The sequence below is a fragment of the Sorghum bicolor genome, chromosome 4 (assembly GCF_000003195.3).
Source record: "Sorghum bicolor cultivar BTx623 chromosome 4, Sorghum_bicolor_NCBIv3, whole genome shotgun sequence".
NCBI classification, from domain to species: Eukaryota; Viridiplantae; Streptophyta; class Magnoliopsida; order Poales; family Poaceae; genus Sorghum; species Sorghum bicolor.
The window spans coordinates 57,657,959-57,674,458 of NC_012873.2; the positions used below are offsets into that span (position 1 = coordinate 57,657,959).

Genomic DNA, 16,500 nt, shown 5'->3' on the forward strand with positions numbered 1-16,500 from the left:
CTACATGTATATTTGGCTAGTTGCATTATATTTTAACCAAAATACTCTTAATTATAATTCCAGTATCAGTAGGTTGGATAAATGGTCTAGTTTCTTAGCAGCTCTTGAGCTCTTAATCAATCTCCACAAGCTAAAGAGCAACGATTGTTTCCTTGAAAGTAGTAGGGGATTATAACTAAAAAGTGGTTCTTCAGTTTGCAAAATTTGACTTTCTAAAAAGTTCCTGAAATAAGTGAGGAACAATGTATGTCATAAAAATATTATTTTGGTTATTATTTATTTTTGCTATTGCTACCAATACATTCTGAATCATATAATTTGTAGATATGTTAAATGTCTATACCATGGAGTTCGGTTTGTAGGTGAGAAGAAAAAAAAAGGGGTAACTAGTCCATACAAAAAGACTGTGCGCGCACATATGTCTGAATATTGGCTCATGGCAAGTCGAGCGTAGAAAATGACACAAATTAGGTAGAAACCGTTTGGAATTTGGATCGTGGTGACTCGCGATGCCATCTCTCCCGGTAGAAAAAAGGAGGACCCTCTGACGTATGTCTGGAGTACGCGATGCGCATTGGCACGATCGGACGGGCGAGAAAAAAAAAAAAGGAGACGTGGCCTATCAGATCGTTTCTTTTGGGCTTTGTTTAGTTCTATTTTTTTTTTGCAAAATGAATAGTATAGTACTTTCGTTTATATTTGATAAATATTGTTTAATTATGGATTAACCAGATTCAAAAGATTTATCTCGCAAATTACAGATAACCTGTATAATTAGTTATTTTTTTATCTATATGTAATGTTCTATGTATGTGCTGCAATATTCTATGTAACTAAGAATGAGAAAAATTTTATAATTTTTTTTTTGAACGTCTTGTTTAGTTGCAAAATTTTTGGCAAAATGAACACCGTAGCAATTTCGTTTGTATTTGACAAATATTGTCAAATTATGAACTAACCAAGCTCAAAAGATTCGTGTCGCAAATTATAGACAAACTATGTAATTAATTATTATTTTTATCTATATTTAATGCTCTATGCATGTGCCGTAAAATTCGTTGTGATAGAGATTTTGAAAAATTTTGTATTTTTTTTTAACTAAACAAGGCCTAAACAAGGCCTTGGTTCAGGATCTCCCCTTCCGTCCGCTGCATTCAGTTGTCAGAAAAAAAGGGAGGAGCCCGTGTTCTGTCTGTCTCCTCGCCCTCCTCTCGCTCTCCGACGACTCGTGGGCCGCCGTCGCCACCGCCGCCGCCGCCCTAAGCCAGGTGCTGAGGCTTTCGTTGGTCTCTTCGCCGGCAACGAGCACCCACCAGGTACTCCCACCCCTTCTCTTCCCTTCATGCTCTGCGAAGCTGAGCACCGAAACCCTAACCTAATGCTATCTAGATATTTGACGATCCTAACTTCGAAGCTTTTGCAAAAATTATTGGTTGTACATGTGTATACCGATGCCCCTTTACTGGATCCGCCCCTGTTCTTGGTGATCATTGTTAGCTGACTTCCTTATTTCAGAGATTAGAAAGAACAGGTTGCTTGATTGATGGCTTGTTTGGATGCATAGATATAATTGTTAGCTAGCTAATTTGTAGCCCTAACTCATCCGAACAGGGGGCTAATAGGTGAGCTAATTTTTTAGCCAAGCCTCCAACTAGTTGTTAGCCAATCCCTTGGGCTAAGTTTTACTCTCAGCTAATAAGTAGCCCTAGCTGATCCCAACAGGCCCTAATTGTCGAAGTTTGCACTCAAGGATTTGAATACCACATAGAAAAATACATGTTTTGCGACGCAGATTTGAGGAATTATGCATCGGTCATTATTTATCAAAAACTCAAATAGCATGCTTAATCATTGCATTTTAACCCATTAGAAAACCTTGAATTGTTTACAAACCACCTTAAGCTTTTACACAATGCTGTAAGTTGTAACTATAGTCACAGGGAACAGAGTTGAATCCGCATCCTTCTTGACTCTGGAATGTGGGGACATTCGCTTTTGCGCCTTGTAAAAACCTTTCGCAAGTAGCTTACAACATTTCTTGACCTGGCTGACCTGGGACTGGAACTTTGTGACTATGCTCGTGACATAATAGTGACTTTATCAACAGAAAAAATGCAGGAACAGATATCCCAAATGACATAGATATGCGAGGAGGGAGGTCTCCATGGCCAGTGCTGACAGGGTGACTTCAATTGTTAGGTTTAGAGAATTAGGGAATTGTGATTTTGGACTGATTTCTGCACTGAAATTTCGTTTTGGGTATTTTGCATAAGCCATATAGTTCTTTGCCTGCACTTCTGCATTTTTTTTTAATTTATTGGCTTTCAAAAATATAAATATCATATATCAGCTTGCATAATGTTCTACAATATATCAGTGCTAGAAACTATACAGCACAAATTTGTGCTAGATTCTGACATGTCCATTGCCTTAGAGTAAGTGTTTTGTTTTTCACAATTTGACACCGGTGGTGCTTAATCTCCATATTTTAAATATTATTTCAGCATGCTGTTTTCCCCTTTCTTTGCTTGCTTCACCAAAGTCCTTTTCAGGTAACAAATTGCCAGCACCCTAAACAAATCAGTTACAAACCTACTTCCTCCATTCCAAATTATTAGTCATTTCAAGAATCTTGGAGAGTCAAAGCATCTCAACTAGTTTGACCAAAGTTATAGAGAGAAGTACAAAGATTTATGGCATCAAATAGGTATATTATTAAAATATAATTGATGAAGAATCTAATGATACTTAGATAGTATCATATATATATTATTATCTTATTATATAAATTTGGTCAAACTTGAAATGCTTTGACTCTCCAAGATTCGTGGAATGACTTATAATTTGGAATTGAGGGAGTATCACTCTGTTAGCTCCCTATTGATATGGCCAAGAAAATACAGCAGACCACGCCAATGGGAATGTGGGATGCTATATTCGATTTCCTCAAGGGACCTTAATGGTCATTTGCGTGTTTCATTCCTTGATAGTATTATGTGTTTATGGTTTATTTCTTCCATAGGACTCAGGTTAAATGTAATGCAGTTTATGTCCATTTCATTCACTAACCTACACTTGTTTATTTAGCCTGTGCATGAACTGAGGAACTACAGTTTGGACTTATGTTTCTTTTTTCTTTTCCTCCTTGGACCTAAGTAACAACCTCTAACGTTAGGCTTCCTTGAAACCATTGGTAACTACATATCATTTATTGGCAGACTAGTATGTTCTGAGCCTCTGAGGATTGGTTAAATGACTTTACTACTAAAGCCCCCGATTGGTGCCTAGGAATTAAAAATTGAAAATGGAAACTAATTCCACAGTCAAGTTGTTTGGTGCCATGAAGGATAGGCGTGATTCCACTTGTATACTAATCCAACATAATGTGATTCTTCTCTTCTCCCGTTAAATGTCTAGATCTGGAATTTTAGTTGACTCCCTTTAGAGCTACATGCTCCTCTCCATCTCTCCAAGGGAGAGAAACAGTGATGAATCTGTGAGGAAGATGATTAGAACATCTAGATCCTTGCTGATTATCAATGTGAATCCTTCAATGGCTTCTGCCTGAACTCTCTTGCCTAGACATGCAGCGTGAGATCAGCATCCACAAACACGATGATCTGCTCCATGGCACAATGGCACAACTGGTGCCGTGGTTGCTCCCCTGCTGGCTGCTGCTGCTGTGCTTGTTTAGATGTTATCATTTAGGGGAAACTTACCAATTCCAAATAGCGCCCTGAACACAAAAAATGAAATTTAAATCGGCTGGATTTAGATTCAGATTTAAAACAGTATTTGAAACACTTCCTAGAAATTGGTTTCAATGGTGCTGTATGATTTTTAGCCTGTTTCTATTTTTTAGGGACTTTGGGGGGGGGGGGGGGTGTTAAAAATTGTCATTTCCTTTGACCAGTGCCATTTCATGGAAAAAGTGCTTGTTTTTTTCCCACAATTTCAACCAAAAGTCATTTAACCGAAGCTTCTCTTATTATTATTTAACTATTGTCCATTAGACATGATGTGGCATCCATATATTATGCATTGGGAGACAAATTTAGTAAAAATGAAGGATTCATCAACTTTCAGATTCGTGTAATCATGTACTTTAACTGTGGATACTATGTGCTATTGTTTCTCTTTGGTTCTTCCAATATAGCTTCAATTCATTTCTGCAAAACTTTTCATGTAACAATCAGTGATGCATTCTGATCATGTTGCCATTAAACGATGATGTTTGGTGTTAATACTGACTTATGCGCTTCAAAGTCCTAGTATATAGTAAACTATTGAATTGCTGTTCAATTGATAGACACTCTTAAGTGTAGGATGAATTCTAAGCGTAGGAGGAGTCATAGCCCAGTTGAATACAAGGAAGGTTGTGACAAAGATAATGATACTTCTGGAAGGAAGGATAACTCAAGAGATCTAGATGACACATGTGATGCTAGAAGAGGTCATGAATCGGGTAGGCACTCTGATAAGCATTCCTATGGAACATCACGTGAATCCAAGAGGCATGATGACTATAGGAGGTACCATGATAAGTACGTTGATGATTATGGTAGGAACCATCCAAGAGCCTCTCGGTCAGACCGGGAATCAAGGGCTGATACTTATTATGATCGCTCAAAACATGATAGCACATCTGGTAGATCACGTGGTGACCATCGAGATGTTGGCAGATACGGAGAAAAATCTGTCAATCGAGATCAAAGGAGTATAATTGAAGGAAAGCAGGAGTCTGGCTATCAAAAGAATGATGGTGGAGAATACAATAAATATACAGATGCAAGAAAGCAAGAGTACAGAGGTTATGGAGATGATAGAGATCATCACAGGGTTGTTCGTAAGAACAAGGAAACCATCAAAGAGGAGGAGGTCCTGAAGAGGAGAAATGGAAAGGAAACTGAGAAAGAAGCTTTGGTGGAAACTAGGGAGAAGAAAAGAAGTTTATTCAGCTCTTCTGGGCCAAATGTTGATAATCCAGGGGGTGGGTTGATTTTTTTATTCATGTACTCTCTTTTTTGTGCTTACTTTTCTATATTCAGTCTCGGAGCATAAATTTATGGAATTCCACAGATGCCAAACCATCCTCAGCCACAAATGAAGCCTTGGATAACTCTGCAGGAACCGTAGATGGTGTGAATGCAGCTAAAGTTGCAGCTATGAAAGCTGCTGAATTAGGTACACATTTCAACACTTTTTGTGTCCATTCCTATAATATCTCCAAGATCTATATTCTCCTTAGCTAATTTGTTTTTTTTCTCTGGTGCTTGTCTTTACATTGGCGCGTTCACCTATCAGCAATGCTGCATGCTTTAAAGAAAAGGGAAATAGTATTTGATGATTTTGATGTTCTGAACATTGCACTGAGCCACTGATAATTGATAACACAAGAAACATATGACATCCAGTGAGATGGCCATAGTAGTAAACATATTTCCTGACAATTTGAGCTTTGACTTGCATCATTAACCATCCCTTTGTGTTTTATGGCAGTGAATAGGAACATTGCAGCATTTGGTCCTGGAACTGGACGCCTATCCACTGATCAGAAGAAAAAGCTTCTTTGGGGTAACAAAAAGAGTAATCCTTCGGAAGAGGTAGGTTTCAGTGAATATATGACCCTTTTTTTTTTTTCCTGTTTTCGTTTCATTCAGTTCGTTATCCCTGATGCTACAGACAAGTAAACGTTGGGAGTTGTTCTCTGATCGGGAGCGCCAAGAGAAATTTAACAAACTCATGGTAATTCCCTCGCTTCCAAGCTCAGTTTTGAACATTTTAGTCCTTGCAAATTTATTCCTATTCCATTTCAGTAAGACATATACCTCATTACTCTGCAATGCACTAACACGGTTTTAGAGTCTGAGGATGCCTTGGTGGCTATGGTATGTCGCAGGGTGTGAAGAGCAGTGCCCCAGTTCAGGAAAGCATGGTCGAGAACAAGGCCGGGAGCTCGGCGGACGAAGCCAAGAAACTGGAGGAGCTCGACACCAACCTGGAGAAGCATTACATAGCAGGCCTCCGCAGGAGAGATGGCAGGACGGTCGGCCTTGGCCTCTAGAAACTTTGCTTGCAGATGCTGCGGCATTGAAAAATTCAGAGAGCTTGCTCTGTACAATCTACAGTGTCTTGTTTATTTCTGCACTTATAAATTTTCCTGGCTGGTTTACGTTAATTGTGTTGCCGGGTTATCTTGAAGCCCTAGAACATCTCTGTCTGATTGCACTTATAAATTTACATTCTTGTCATCATTCTGGAGTAATTAGCAGGTTATTCTCTCTTTGCGCCCGAAGATTTTTGGTTTGAGTCCTTCACGACTCGAATTCTGACCATCCTGGATGAGAGGTGCTGAGCCTGTCTTGTGCAATTTGGGATGAAAGTAAGGCCTTGTTCAGTTGGTGAATTTTTTTTGTTTTGGGTACTGTTTGTATTTGGTAATTATTGTTCAATTATAGATTAACTAGGTTTAAAAAATTTGTTTCGTAAATTACAGATAAACTGCGTAATTAGTTATTTTTTAAATCTATATTTAGTGCTTCAGGCATGTGCATTTGATGTGATGTAAAATCTAGAATTTTTTTGTGAACTAAACAAGCCTAAATCGAAATTTTCCTATGACTTTCAATAACCGACGGATTGTACCGTCTATGGAAGAGATGAAATATCCTCCTTGATAATCGATTGCACAGGCAGATTTCTTCTCATACAGTAACTTAATTCTAAAAAAAACTTACGATTGCGAGTTCGAGATGCACGATGTCACATGGTCTTATCCGTTTTTTCTTGTCACATCTTGGGTCTTGTTTAGATGTGAAAATTTTTTAGATTTTGTTATTATAACATTTTTGTTTGTTTGTGACAAATATTGTCTAATCATAAACTAACTAGGGTCAAAAGATTTGTCTCGTGATTTACAGATAAATTATGTAATTAATTTTTTATTTTTATCTATATTTAATGTTTTATGTATGTGACGCAAGGTTGGATGTGACGAGAAATTTTAAAAACTTTTTTTATTTTCGGGGTAAACTAAACAAGGCCTTGGGCCATCAATCTGAATCCAAATTGGGCCTCGACCCCAGGGCCCAGCCCTCAAGAGTCCTCCGCCGCTCTTCGAGACCAGAGGCCAGAGTATACCTGGGCATGCAGCCCGAGCCCGTGAGCACGGCCCGAAGCCCGTCATTTTGGCCCGGCCCTAGCCCGGCCCGGCCCGAAGGTCATTGGGCTCGGGCTGGCACGGCACGGTGCTGCAGGCCGTGCTTGGGCTGCACTTCAGGCCCGCGGGCCGGCCCGGCCCGGCCCGGCCCGCCAAATAACAATATTGTATAAAATAACTCATTTTGATATCTAAATCTATTCTCTACATATGTCATATGTATTTGAATGTGTTCTTTATACTGATGAAGTGATGAATTGATGAATGTGTTTGAAATATGCTTTTAAATTTGTGTTTATTGATATGTTATTGTTCAACGGGCTATGGGCCGGCCCGGCCTGACGGGCCCGCCCGGTACGCAAAAAGGCCCACGGGCCCGTGCCTGGGCCGGAGGTCAGGCCCACAGGCCGGTAAGGCACGGCCCGCAGGGCACGACGGGCCCCCTCGGCCCGTTAGGCAACGTGCCGGGCCGGCCCGGTGTCGTGCCGGGCCGGGCCGGCCCGGCCCGTTGCCCAGGTATGGGCCAGAGCCACGCGAATTCAGATTCCGCTTCTCCAATCTCCATCCTCCCCCTCAGACAGAACACAACACAGAACAGCCCAATCGACAGACTCCGGAGGGGCACCCCGCGCGGTTAGTCTCGAGAAGCTTCCGCTCGGAGACACGAGGCAGGGTTAGGGTTTCGCGTCCTCCCGTCGTCAGCCCCGGCCATGTCCGGACGCGAGGTCCGCGAGTACACCAATCTCAGCGACCCCAAAGGTGCGTGCCTCCTTCCGCTGATTCGTCGATTTACCCGCCCCTGTTTTTTCTTTCTAGTTCCTGAATGGGGTGTTTGGCTCCGTGCATGCGCAGACAGGAAGTTTGGGAAAGGGAAGGACAAGATCGACGATGAGGACATCACCTTCCAGCGCATGGTTGCAAAGGTTAGACCGAATCGTCTTGCAACCTCTGCTCCGGCTTACTGTTGTGTTCTGCATACCTGTATGTTCGTTTTAGGTTTTTTTTTTCTGGGTTAAATGTAGGCATGTTAAGTAATAGAGTCATTTCGAAATTTTAATTAGCCATCTAGCTACCTACTTCTGTTAAAAATGTTTCCACTGGTGTTTCTTCCTGGGGAGGGGAATGTTGCGGTGGTGTTTCTTGCTGGGGAGGGAGAGGGGGGAGGGGGGGAATGGATATGGCAGTGCTACTCTCAACGTAGTTATCCTATGCATTTAGTGGTAATTACTATTTAGTGTTGTTGTTTGCTGATAACTAAGTTATGTGCAAGTCTCACAATGAACAATTTGGATTGTTGAATGAATCGACATGCCAAGTTGGAGCTGATGTCATGTACTGTTTGTTTTGTTTTCCTTGACTAGTGGAGAAGTAGTTTTTACCGAGTGAAACCTTCAGATTTTTAACGAGGCTGTTAAGAACCAATTTGAACTGTGACAAAAAATTTGTAGCTTGCCAGTGTAGTTAGTTTGTTGAAATTCTACAGTTGAGAATAGGCCTAGGCCTTCTTCTTTTGGATCTAAGAGAAAAACGTTGTGTCTCAGCGAACAATCCATGCATTTGAGCAATTTGTGATTTCTAAGTTCTTTGTAGATGTTTCTGTTATAGACCTGCATCCTAGATATACATTTGGGTTGGTTTTGTTGTGAAAAGATAAAGTTAAAGGTCTCCTTAGATTTAGACTGCAGTCCTGCAGCATTCTTCAGACCAATGCTAATGTTTTGGTGAAATAACATTTTTTGCTGGTTTTGGTCACACGAGGATGCCTTACTTTTCCTTGAACGCTTTGTTAAATGAATAAGCATTTCCAATAGGTGCCAGCGTACAATGTTCTTATAACATGCCCTGACAGGGATTTTGGCTCTCTACTCGGTGGTTGATACCAACAGATGCAAGAGGTTGCTGGTGAGAGGGGAGGCTACCTTCATGGGCGAGGAGGTATTTCATGCTTCTTTTACAGGAAGACCCTTGTAGAGTTGTAGGTTCCTTGTTAACCTTGTCATCTATGCTACTTTTGTGTTCTTCAGCATTGGACAGCGATGATTTGCTTTACCTGAAAGAGCAGATGGAAGCTGAGGAAGATGCCGAGCGTCTTCTTCGTCGTACGGAGAAGCGGGCATTTGCTGCTTTTAAGATATCCCTTATTAAACATCAATAACCTCGCTTTTCCTGTTATACAGTTTAGGATACAATCTGATCAATATGGTTCAGTTAGCTTTTCTACATTAGCATGAAACTTTTCGCACCCTTACAATTCAGTTTCCTTCCGTTGGAATAGTGCAATAGAAACAACATGTGGTCTAAGCTATCTCTTTGCTATCTTTAACTCTGACATTACAAAGCAGCAATTTTAGCTGATTCTACACCTGCTGTCCCTGTGGCTCTTCGTGTTGAACCTAAACCTAAAAGTGATATAAGGTAAGCTGCCTTCAAGACAGATCTCCATCCTTTAATAGTACCTTTTCTTTATATATACCCCAAAATGAGCAATTCCTTTTCGTTCTTATGATTTGGGTGCTTGTGTTATGGACAGGCAACAAGATCTTTTGAAGAACATTGTTGGGATCAAACCAAAGCGACCAAAAGTTAGCAGCCCGTCACAGCCAACAGATAGCAATAAGCCTAAGCATGGGGAAGAAGATTCTGTCAGCGAGTTGTCTTCATCGCAGAACCAGTCGGCCTCGGGACTACTTGTGGGTGAGAAGGGATCATCTCATGGGATTGTGAATCCTGACCATACAGCGCCAAGGCTAGATAACCCAAGAGAGGTGAAGCAACAGAACACAGCTGGAAGTTTGCTTGGTTTAGCTTATGAGAGTTCGGACGAAGAATAGTTGATCATGTGAGCCCTATGGGAACTGGACTATTTACTGTCAGATGTCTGCGTTCCAAACGGCAAAATGTAGATTGTATATTAGTTTTTTTAATGTACTATCATTAGGTTGTGTTTTGCATCAGGATTGAATGGAAAGCTGCGTTAATGTTGCTATGCTGCTACTCCCCTACTATCTGTTAAGCGTTTTTACATTCCATTGCCGTAGAAGGTCAACGCCAAATTTTCTGTGTCATGTATCTGTGCTGTGTTTTATCAGAAATTTCATCACATTTCACTTGTCATTTTATCCGGAAAGCAATCCAAAATATTAAGTTAAATAGCACAACGAGCTAGGGGGATAAAGTAAGCTGATGAGGCATAAAATTTGCGCCAACGTTCAATGTGTGCTCAACAATTGACAAAAACAATAAGTTACACCAACACTTCAATACCATGTGAACTTGGGGCACAGCAGTCAACAGGGGCAGTGCTAATACTCCTATGTCCTATCTAGCTTCATCAAAGCGTCATAGCAGGAGCTTGACCATTAGTTGTGACATAAAAAAAACTTTACAAGTTGATCCAGTATCGCAAACGCTTAACAAAGGGACAAGGTATCAATTCTGTAGCCTTCTCAATTTGGTCCAGTCTTAGAAATTGATGAAGCCACGAGGACGAGGGGGGCTCCAAGCGTGTTAGGTCACCGCCAAAAACAAAGACAGATTTACATATTTTTCCAGAAGTCTCTGATGCCATAAGCAAAAGATTTCAGGCTGCCCAAAAGACCTGTGTTTGCGGATTCCTCAAGCTTTGGGTTGTCCTTAAAGCTCTCACTCTCTCTTCCTTGAAACTGATCCACCTTACCTTCATCCTTAGGTAAGAAGTTCTCATAAACTTCAGCTGTTCCTTGACGTTGACCCACTTCAGCATCATCCTCGGCCATGGACTGGTCAGGAACTTCTAGTATTTCATGACTTTCAAGCACTCTGTCTTCATCCCTTTGCATGGGGTGCTTAGTGACTTCATCTGTTTCTTGAAGTGGAGCTGGCTTAGGATTATCCAGTGGTAATTTTGCATGATTATACACCATTTCTTGAAGTACATCACGCACTGTGTAATAACTGCCTCCAATTTGCTGGCGGGTATTTGTTACAGTGGGAAACTTGCCTTCATTTGATGCCCTATAACTGCACTAAACAGAAACACATGATTTAACAGTCACGAGAATAACTAACCAGAAAAGAAACGTTTTCATAATTCCTAGACGCCACTCTTTATCAGAATCCTACAAATCTGAATGAGTTGTGCCACATTTCCGTCGTTAATTTCTAAGAGCCTGTTTGGTTCCCCTTGCTAATTTTTTAGGTAGCTAAAACTATTTTAGTTACTCTTGGGTGATTAGTGGGACTAAACTATTTTAGCTCCTTTTTAGTCGTGTGTTTAGAAGTTTAGCTAAAGTGACTAAAGTTTAGCTGGCTAAAATTTAGCAAGGAGAACCAAACAGGCCCTAAATCTCAAATGTCAATCCTCATAAGTGTCTGTTACTCAGCTCCAAACAAGCTAACAGAAATGCTAATGAGCTGAAACACAAACTTGCTACTTCTGAACCAAAAGGATACAGTAAACTCTACAACCAGAAAATCAAGTGAGAAAAAGTCACCTACTTCTCAACGAATTCCACTATTAGAGCCTTCCTCTCCTGCATCGTAATCCTCCTCCGCCCCTTCGGTGTTGGCTCCTGCGCAGGCAGCGGCGCCGCATCAGCCTTCCCCCGGGACGTCCGGTAGCACGACCGTGTGGTGGCGCTAGAGACACCCGCGATCACTGGAAAGAGGGAACAGGTCAGGCAAACAAGACCGCATCACCGCCGGGGCCAAAACCCAGAGCTTGGATCGAACACGGGAGGCGCGGGGCGAAATAGGCTTGATGACTAGCTTTACTCACCTTTCCTGAAGGCGGCGGAGGAGGAGAGATGTGCGGACGCCTGCATCGCGGAGCGCAATGGCAGATCGCGGAGGGAAGGCGGGCGCCCTAGGGTTTCATGCCCTCTCTGACTGGACGAGGGGAGCGAGGTTTTAGCTTGACTGAGAAGGCGAAGAAGGGGGACGGGACGGCCGGGCGGGGGCGGCGGCGGCGGCTGGGTGTTGAGGCCGTGGCCCAACCCCTCAAGAATAACTGAATAAGGGCTGTGCATTAAAAAAAAAAAGGAAGAAAGGAAGAAAAAAAAGAGTATGGCAGCTTCTTGACAGAAATATACTCCCCATGTCCCTGAAAACTGCAACTTCTAGAGTTGTCCTAAGTCAAACTTTTAAAACTTTGACCACATTTATAGAAAAAAACGCTAGGATTTATAGTACCAAATTAATAGCATTAGATTTACATAGAATATATTTTTATAAGATACTCATTTTATGTCATAGATATTGATGCTCTTTTCTATAAAGTTAGTCAAAGTTAAAAAAAGTTTAACTGACACGGATTCTAGGAGGGAGTATTTACATATATATGCGCCCATTGAGTTCAACTATTCGACTTGTCAGGGTAGTCCTTTTCATATGCCTTGAATCTTTGATGAAACACAAGAAGGTTCATTGTTGTTTCCAAATTTCATCTAAAAAGATTTGTTGTCATTTATTGTCCAAGAAGAAGTTATGCCCGTCTGAATTGAGGGAGACTTTGGGTATCGGATAAAAATAATCTCACAAACCTAGAAACTCATCCAAACATGATAGATTTTACAGCAGATTCCAAAATTTAACACATCAGAGATATTTGTTTTGAAATACCTATGCAATCCAATACAAGATTCATCCTAGAAATCACCAAAGTTGAGCCCAAGGCACATAAAATCACCAAACCTCCCAAAGAATTTTATTATAGGTATGACAAAATTTAAAAATTAACAAATGTGAACATGATAAATTTTAGAGTCGATTTTAAAACTCTAACACATAAGATATATTTTATTTGAAAAATCTCTATGTTATCCAATACAAGATCCATCTAAAAATCACAAAACCTACCAAAAAATATAAAATGTTGGGTTTTATTATGGGTATGCCAAAAAAAACAAATATTGCTTTGAAATTTAGAAAAAAAACAAATATTTAAATAAAACAACAAAAATATTGCTCTCGTTGAGAGTTGAACTCAAGACCTCCCGCTTACTAAACGGGTGCTCTAACCAACTGAGCTACAAGAGCTATTATGATTGAGTAAATCACGTTCTGGCAATTAAAGTACTCTTCCAATAAATGTATATTCCAATGACATTAACTCGATCTCAAAAGGATGCAATTTTAAACAAATCAACTTGGGTCAAATTCAACAAACTATTAATCTTTATGATGCCAAATAAACATCACTAGATTATATATATATATATAATATTATTATAGTAAATCTATTTGGAAATATTAATATTGATATTATTATTTTCTATAAAACTTGTCCTGAACTTACAATTACATTCGTTTTGGGATAGGACTGAGTAATGTATTTGATGGAACATGTTCGACTATGACTAAACCTCACCTTCCTCCTCATCACCGGAGACACAAATTATAAATGTTATACCAATATATTTCACAAAGAGCGCCTCACAGAGTGACTATCGAACTGGAGAGAATTGTTGGTTTGCATTAGCATGCTACCCTATTGATAAGGGACCTATGCGTTCAAAAACATGATTTTTAATGCCAAAACAACTCTTTGTGATTCTGATTACCAAACGGGAGGAAAACCCCTGTCTTCCCTCCCTGTTCTGTGAAGTAGCAACTGAAAAGAAGAAAAAAAATGATAACCCTGTGAAGGTCTCTGATCAAACCAACATGCATCACTGCATGAAATGGTGCGCAAAATGTCCCATCCTTGAATCACATCTGAACAATGTATGGCTAACAAAGAAACACAAACACATATGTGGAGCAGCAATCCATCTTGCCACCACCACCACCACCACCTAGATAGATAGAACAAATACACTCAGACCATGCCTCTGCTTACAATTCCCTATCCACTACGAATTCGCCGAGACGACTCGAACACCAGACCGGCCGCTCGCCACGCTGCCGCTGCCACGATGAGCGCTGCTGCGTCTACGGTACTGGCTGCCGTTGCCATTTCCAGAGCCGGCGCGCGACCGGCCACTGGGCTCGTGCTGGGAGGAGTGCCTCTGCTTGCTCTGTCGGGGCCTGTTCATCGGGCTGCAGCGGCCGCCGTGACTGCCGGACCCGGACTGCTCGACAACCTCGTCGTCGTCGCCGGTGTTCCACGTCCGGTCCGAGGACTCGACCGAGGTGGGCTCCCAGGAGGGAGTCCACGGGTGGCCGGAGACGCTGTTGCTCCCGGCTGACTCCTGAGGCTCGGTTTCCGCGCGGACGTCCCGAACCGGCGGCAGCAGGTGCTTGCGCGCGGCGGCGGCGCTCGGCTCGAAGAAATCGTCGCTGCCGGCCGGCGCGTTGACGGAGCCTTTGTCGTCGGCGGAGTTGCCAGGCTCGTACTCGTAGGTGCGGTTCTCGGACGACGAGGAGTTGAGGTCGGCCACGGCCTCGACGATGGAGCAGGCCTTGGCGACGCAAGCCGGGAGCGAGAAGGACGGCGTCGGCGCCGGCGTGGCCGCGGAGGGACCGGCGGATGTGGATTGCTGGTGGTAGTTGTGGATGTCCTCGAGCAGCTGGGTGGTGTACGAGCCCGGGTTTTGGTCAAAGTCACGCGACGCCCGCCGCGATCGGCACCCTGGCTGCGCACCGGGCTTCTGGGTCGTTAGGCTCTCGGCCACGATGCTCACCGTGCGCGTCGCGTTCGTCTTCGACGAGTGCGCTCTCGTCTCTGACGCCGCCGCAACTGCAACGGCAACGGCGGCGTCCTCTGCGATCTCCGGCTTTTCCTTCCCGGAGTAGCTGCTTGGCACCGCCGTCGGCTCCTTTCCACGCCCCGTAGCCTTCTTGGGCGTCGCGGCGACGGCAGTCTCAGTGGATTTCTGAATTCACAGCAAAAGTTTGTTTGAGCGAGTGGTACGGTAGAATTGCATTAATAACTGGAGTAAAATTCAAGCTTTGTCTGATCTTTACCTTCTGCGGCTTGGCACTGTGGTTGCTGTTGTTACGGAGAGAGTTCTCGTCGAGCTCGGCCATGGGGTTGCGCCTGTACGGAGACTGCTCGTTCTTCCTGGACGAGCTCCGGCTGAGCACCGGCGTCGGCCCCGCCGCACCAGCATTCTCATTCCCGGACGCGGCCATCCTCGCGGGAGAGCTCGATCTCGGCGACGCGCACCTCTTCCCCGACGCGGCCGCGGGCGACGGCGCGCGCGCCTTCTCCCTCGCGGGTACGGACACCATCTTCCCGGGCTGCTGCTGCCTCGCGCGGTCACCGCCGCCGGAGCCCGCCGTGGCCACAGAAGTCGCAGCGCCATCCGCGCGTCTCCCGGGGGACCGGCTGGCCCTCCGGCTCCCGCTCCCGGTACCGCTCCTCTCCCGGCTGCCCGACCGCTTCCGCTGCGGCGAGCCCCGGTGCGGCGACGGCCTGGACACGGCCGCCGCGCCCTGCCTGTCCCAGTCGCACTCCTCGTCCCTGGCCTCCTGGTCGAAGTCGTAGCTGCGCTTGGACCCCGAGCGCCTCCTGCGGTGCCCGCCGCCCGCTCCCGTCTCGCCGGACGACGACGCCGGCCTCCCGGCCCCGGACGAGCTCCTGCTGAGCCGGCCGCACTGGATCAGGATCGCGTCCACCTCCTCCTTGGTGCAGCTGGAGCTGCGCACGGGCGTCGAGGGCACCAGCACCACCGGCAGCTGCTTCGGCGCTGGCTGCGGCTCTTGCGACGACCCCGACGACCGCTTCTTCTTCGGATCCTCCCCGGGCGCCGCCGCCGCGGCGGCGTCCTTGGCCGACGAGGACCCCGGCCTCACCACGAACACCGCGGCAGCCTTGTTCGCCGTCGCCGCCTTGGCCTCCCCCGCCGCCGCCCTCTTGGGCTGCGGCGCCGGCTTCTTGGCCTTGTCGTCGGACACCGCCACGGCGATCTTCCCGGGCTTGGCCGGTGGCTTTTTCTTGCTGAAGCAGAGGCCCATGGTGGCTTCTGGTGGCAGGAGCTCCGGGCCTGCGACTCTGCGAGCGAGCGGGAGCTTGGAGTGGAGGGAGGAGGGAGTGAAAGAGTGCGTTGGACAGTGACGTGGTGGTATTTAAGCACGCGTGGGGATGTGCGATTAGCGAGATTACTAATTTTGTGTTACTGTGTGTTGTGCTCTGTGTTAGTACTCCGTAATCCGTACCCTGATGAGCAAAGGCAAAGGCTGATGGTGATGCGTGCGTGATGGGGGATTTCAAATCCTCTCTCGCGGATCGCCTTGAGGCTCGTGCGCGCACGCACGTGGGGAGCGGCGTCGGCTGGTCGCGGTGCTGTGAACCGACGGGTGGGACTGGAGGACGCCGCGGTGGACGGTCTAGGAGGCACACGTCCATAGGGGCTTGGACCGGCGGCTCGGTGGGGACGCTATCCGTTACAAACATCGCGGGGCCCTGGGTCTTGATTATC

The 16,500-nt window shown here is 44.6% G+C and overlaps 4 protein-coding genes and 1 non-coding gene across 7 annotated transcripts; 2 read left to right on the forward strand and 3 right to left on the reverse strand.

Annotated features, from left to right (window-relative positions):
• Positions 1,136 to 6,281, forward strand: LOC8066195 (pre-mRNA-processing ATP-dependent RNA helicase prp5). 2 transcript variants are annotated; one of them, XM_021460269.1, is made up of 6 exons: positions 1,136 to 1,316; positions 4,321 to 4,990; positions 5,080 to 5,184; positions 5,500 to 5,603; positions 5,683 to 5,745; positions 5,900 to 6,281. In XM_021460269.1, the coding sequence occupies exons 2-6, from the start codon at positions 4,327 to 4,329 to the stop codon at positions 6,062 to 6,064; spliced, it is 1,101 nt and encodes a 366-aa protein (XP_021315944.1). In that variant the 5' UTR covers positions 1,136 to 1,316; positions 4,321 to 4,326; the 3' UTR covers positions 6,065 to 6,281. The 2 variants fall into 2 exon arrangements, with proteins under 2 accessions (XP_021315944.1, XP_002452507.1); XM_002452462.2 differs by having other exon boundaries at positions 4,326 to 4,990.
• Positions 7,718 to 10,212, forward strand: LOC8074803. Of its 2 annotated transcripts, none has more exons than XM_021460142.1 (6): positions 7,718 to 7,918; positions 8,012 to 8,082; positions 9,046 to 9,094; positions 9,184 to 9,290; positions 9,495 to 9,574; positions 9,690 to 10,212. In XM_021460142.1, exons 1-6 carry the CDS (start codon positions 7,870 to 7,872, stop codon positions 9,988 to 9,990), a joined length of 657 nt encoding a protein of 218 aa, XP_021315817.1. In that variant the 5' UTR covers positions 7,718 to 7,869; the 3' UTR covers positions 9,991 to 10,212. The 2 variants fall into 2 exon arrangements, with proteins under 2 accessions (XP_021315817.1, XP_021315818.1); XM_021460143.1 differs by having other exon boundaries at positions 7,729 to 7,918; positions 9,009 to 9,094.
• On the reverse strand, positions 10,331 to 12,143 carry LOC8074804. The gene is made up of 3 exons (XM_002454183.2): positions 11,916 to 12,143; positions 11,636 to 11,795; positions 10,331 to 11,158 (listed from the first exon to the last, which is right to left on the reverse strand). The coding sequence occupies exons 1-3, from the start codon at positions 11,959 to 11,961 to the stop codon at positions 10,696 to 10,698; spliced, it is 669 nt and encodes a 222-aa protein (XP_002454228.1). The 5' UTR covers positions 11,962 to 12,143; the 3' UTR covers positions 10,331 to 10,695.
• TRNAT-AGU lies at positions 13,101 to 13,174 on the reverse strand. The gene has a single exon. It is a non-coding gene; the product is annotated as a tRNA-Thr (tRNA).
• Positions 13,785 to 16,231, reverse strand: LOC8066196 (uncharacterized protein At1g65710). The gene is made up of 2 exons (XM_002454184.2): positions 15,044 to 16,231; positions 13,785 to 14,952 (listed from the first exon to the last, which is right to left on the reverse strand). Exons 1-2 carry the CDS (start codon positions 16,034 to 16,036, stop codon positions 13,990 to 13,992), a joined length of 1,956 nt encoding a protein of 651 aa, XP_002454229.1. The 5' UTR covers positions 16,037 to 16,231; the 3' UTR covers positions 13,785 to 13,989.

What these genes read in the sequence shown, in the direction of transcription:
- LOC8074804 (XM_002454183.2), bottom strand. Translation starts at nt 11,961, where the DNA reads ATGCAGGCGTCCGCACATCTCTCCTCCTCCGCCGCCTTCAGGAAAG. An exon ending in CTCCGCCGCCTTCAGGAAAG is followed by an intron (nt 11,796 to 11,915) that starts GTGAGTAAAGCT and finishes CCCTCTTTCCAG; the next exon opens with TGATCGCGGGTGTCTCTAGC. An exon ending in ATAGTGGAATTCGTTGAGAA is followed by an intron (nt 11,159 to 11,635) that starts GTAGGTGACTTT and finishes TGTTTAGTGCAG; the next exon opens with TTATAGGGCATCAAATGAAG.
- LOC8066196 (XM_002454184.2), bottom strand. Translation starts at nt 16,036, where the DNA reads ATGGGCCTCTGCTTCAGCAAGAAAAAGCCACCGGCCAAGCCCGGGAAG. An exon ending in ACAGTGCCAAGCCGCAGAAG is followed by an intron (nt 14,953 to 15,043) that starts GTAAAGATCAGA and finishes CTGTGAATTCAG; the next exon opens with AAATCCACTGAGACTGCCGT.
- LOC8066195 (XM_021460269.1), top strand. Translation starts at nt 4,327, where the DNA reads ATGAATTCTAAGCGTAGGAGGAGTCATAGCCCAGTTGAATACAAGGAA. An exon ending in AAATGTTGATAATCCAGGGG is followed by an intron (nt 4,991 to 5,079) that starts GTGGGTTGATTT and finishes GGAATTCCACAG; the next exon opens with ATGCCAAACCATCCTCAGCC. An exon ending in TATGAAAGCTGCTGAATTAG is followed by an intron (nt 5,185 to 5,499) that starts GTACACATTTCA and finishes GTTTTATGGCAG; the next exon opens with TGAATAGGAACATTGCAGCA.
- LOC8074803 (XM_021460142.1), top strand. Translation starts at nt 7,870, where the DNA reads ATGTCCGGACGCGAGGTCCGCGAGTACACCAATCTCAGCGACCCCAAA. An exon ending in CTACCTTCATGGGCGAGGAG is followed by an intron (nt 9,095 to 9,183) that starts GTATTTCATGCT and finishes TGTGTTCTTCAG; the next exon opens with CATTGGACAGCGATGATTTG. An exon ending in GGGCATTTGCTGCTTTTAAG is followed by an intron (nt 9,291 to 9,494) that starts ATATCCCTTATT and finishes CTCTGACATTAC; the next exon opens with AAAGCAGCAATTTTAGCTGA.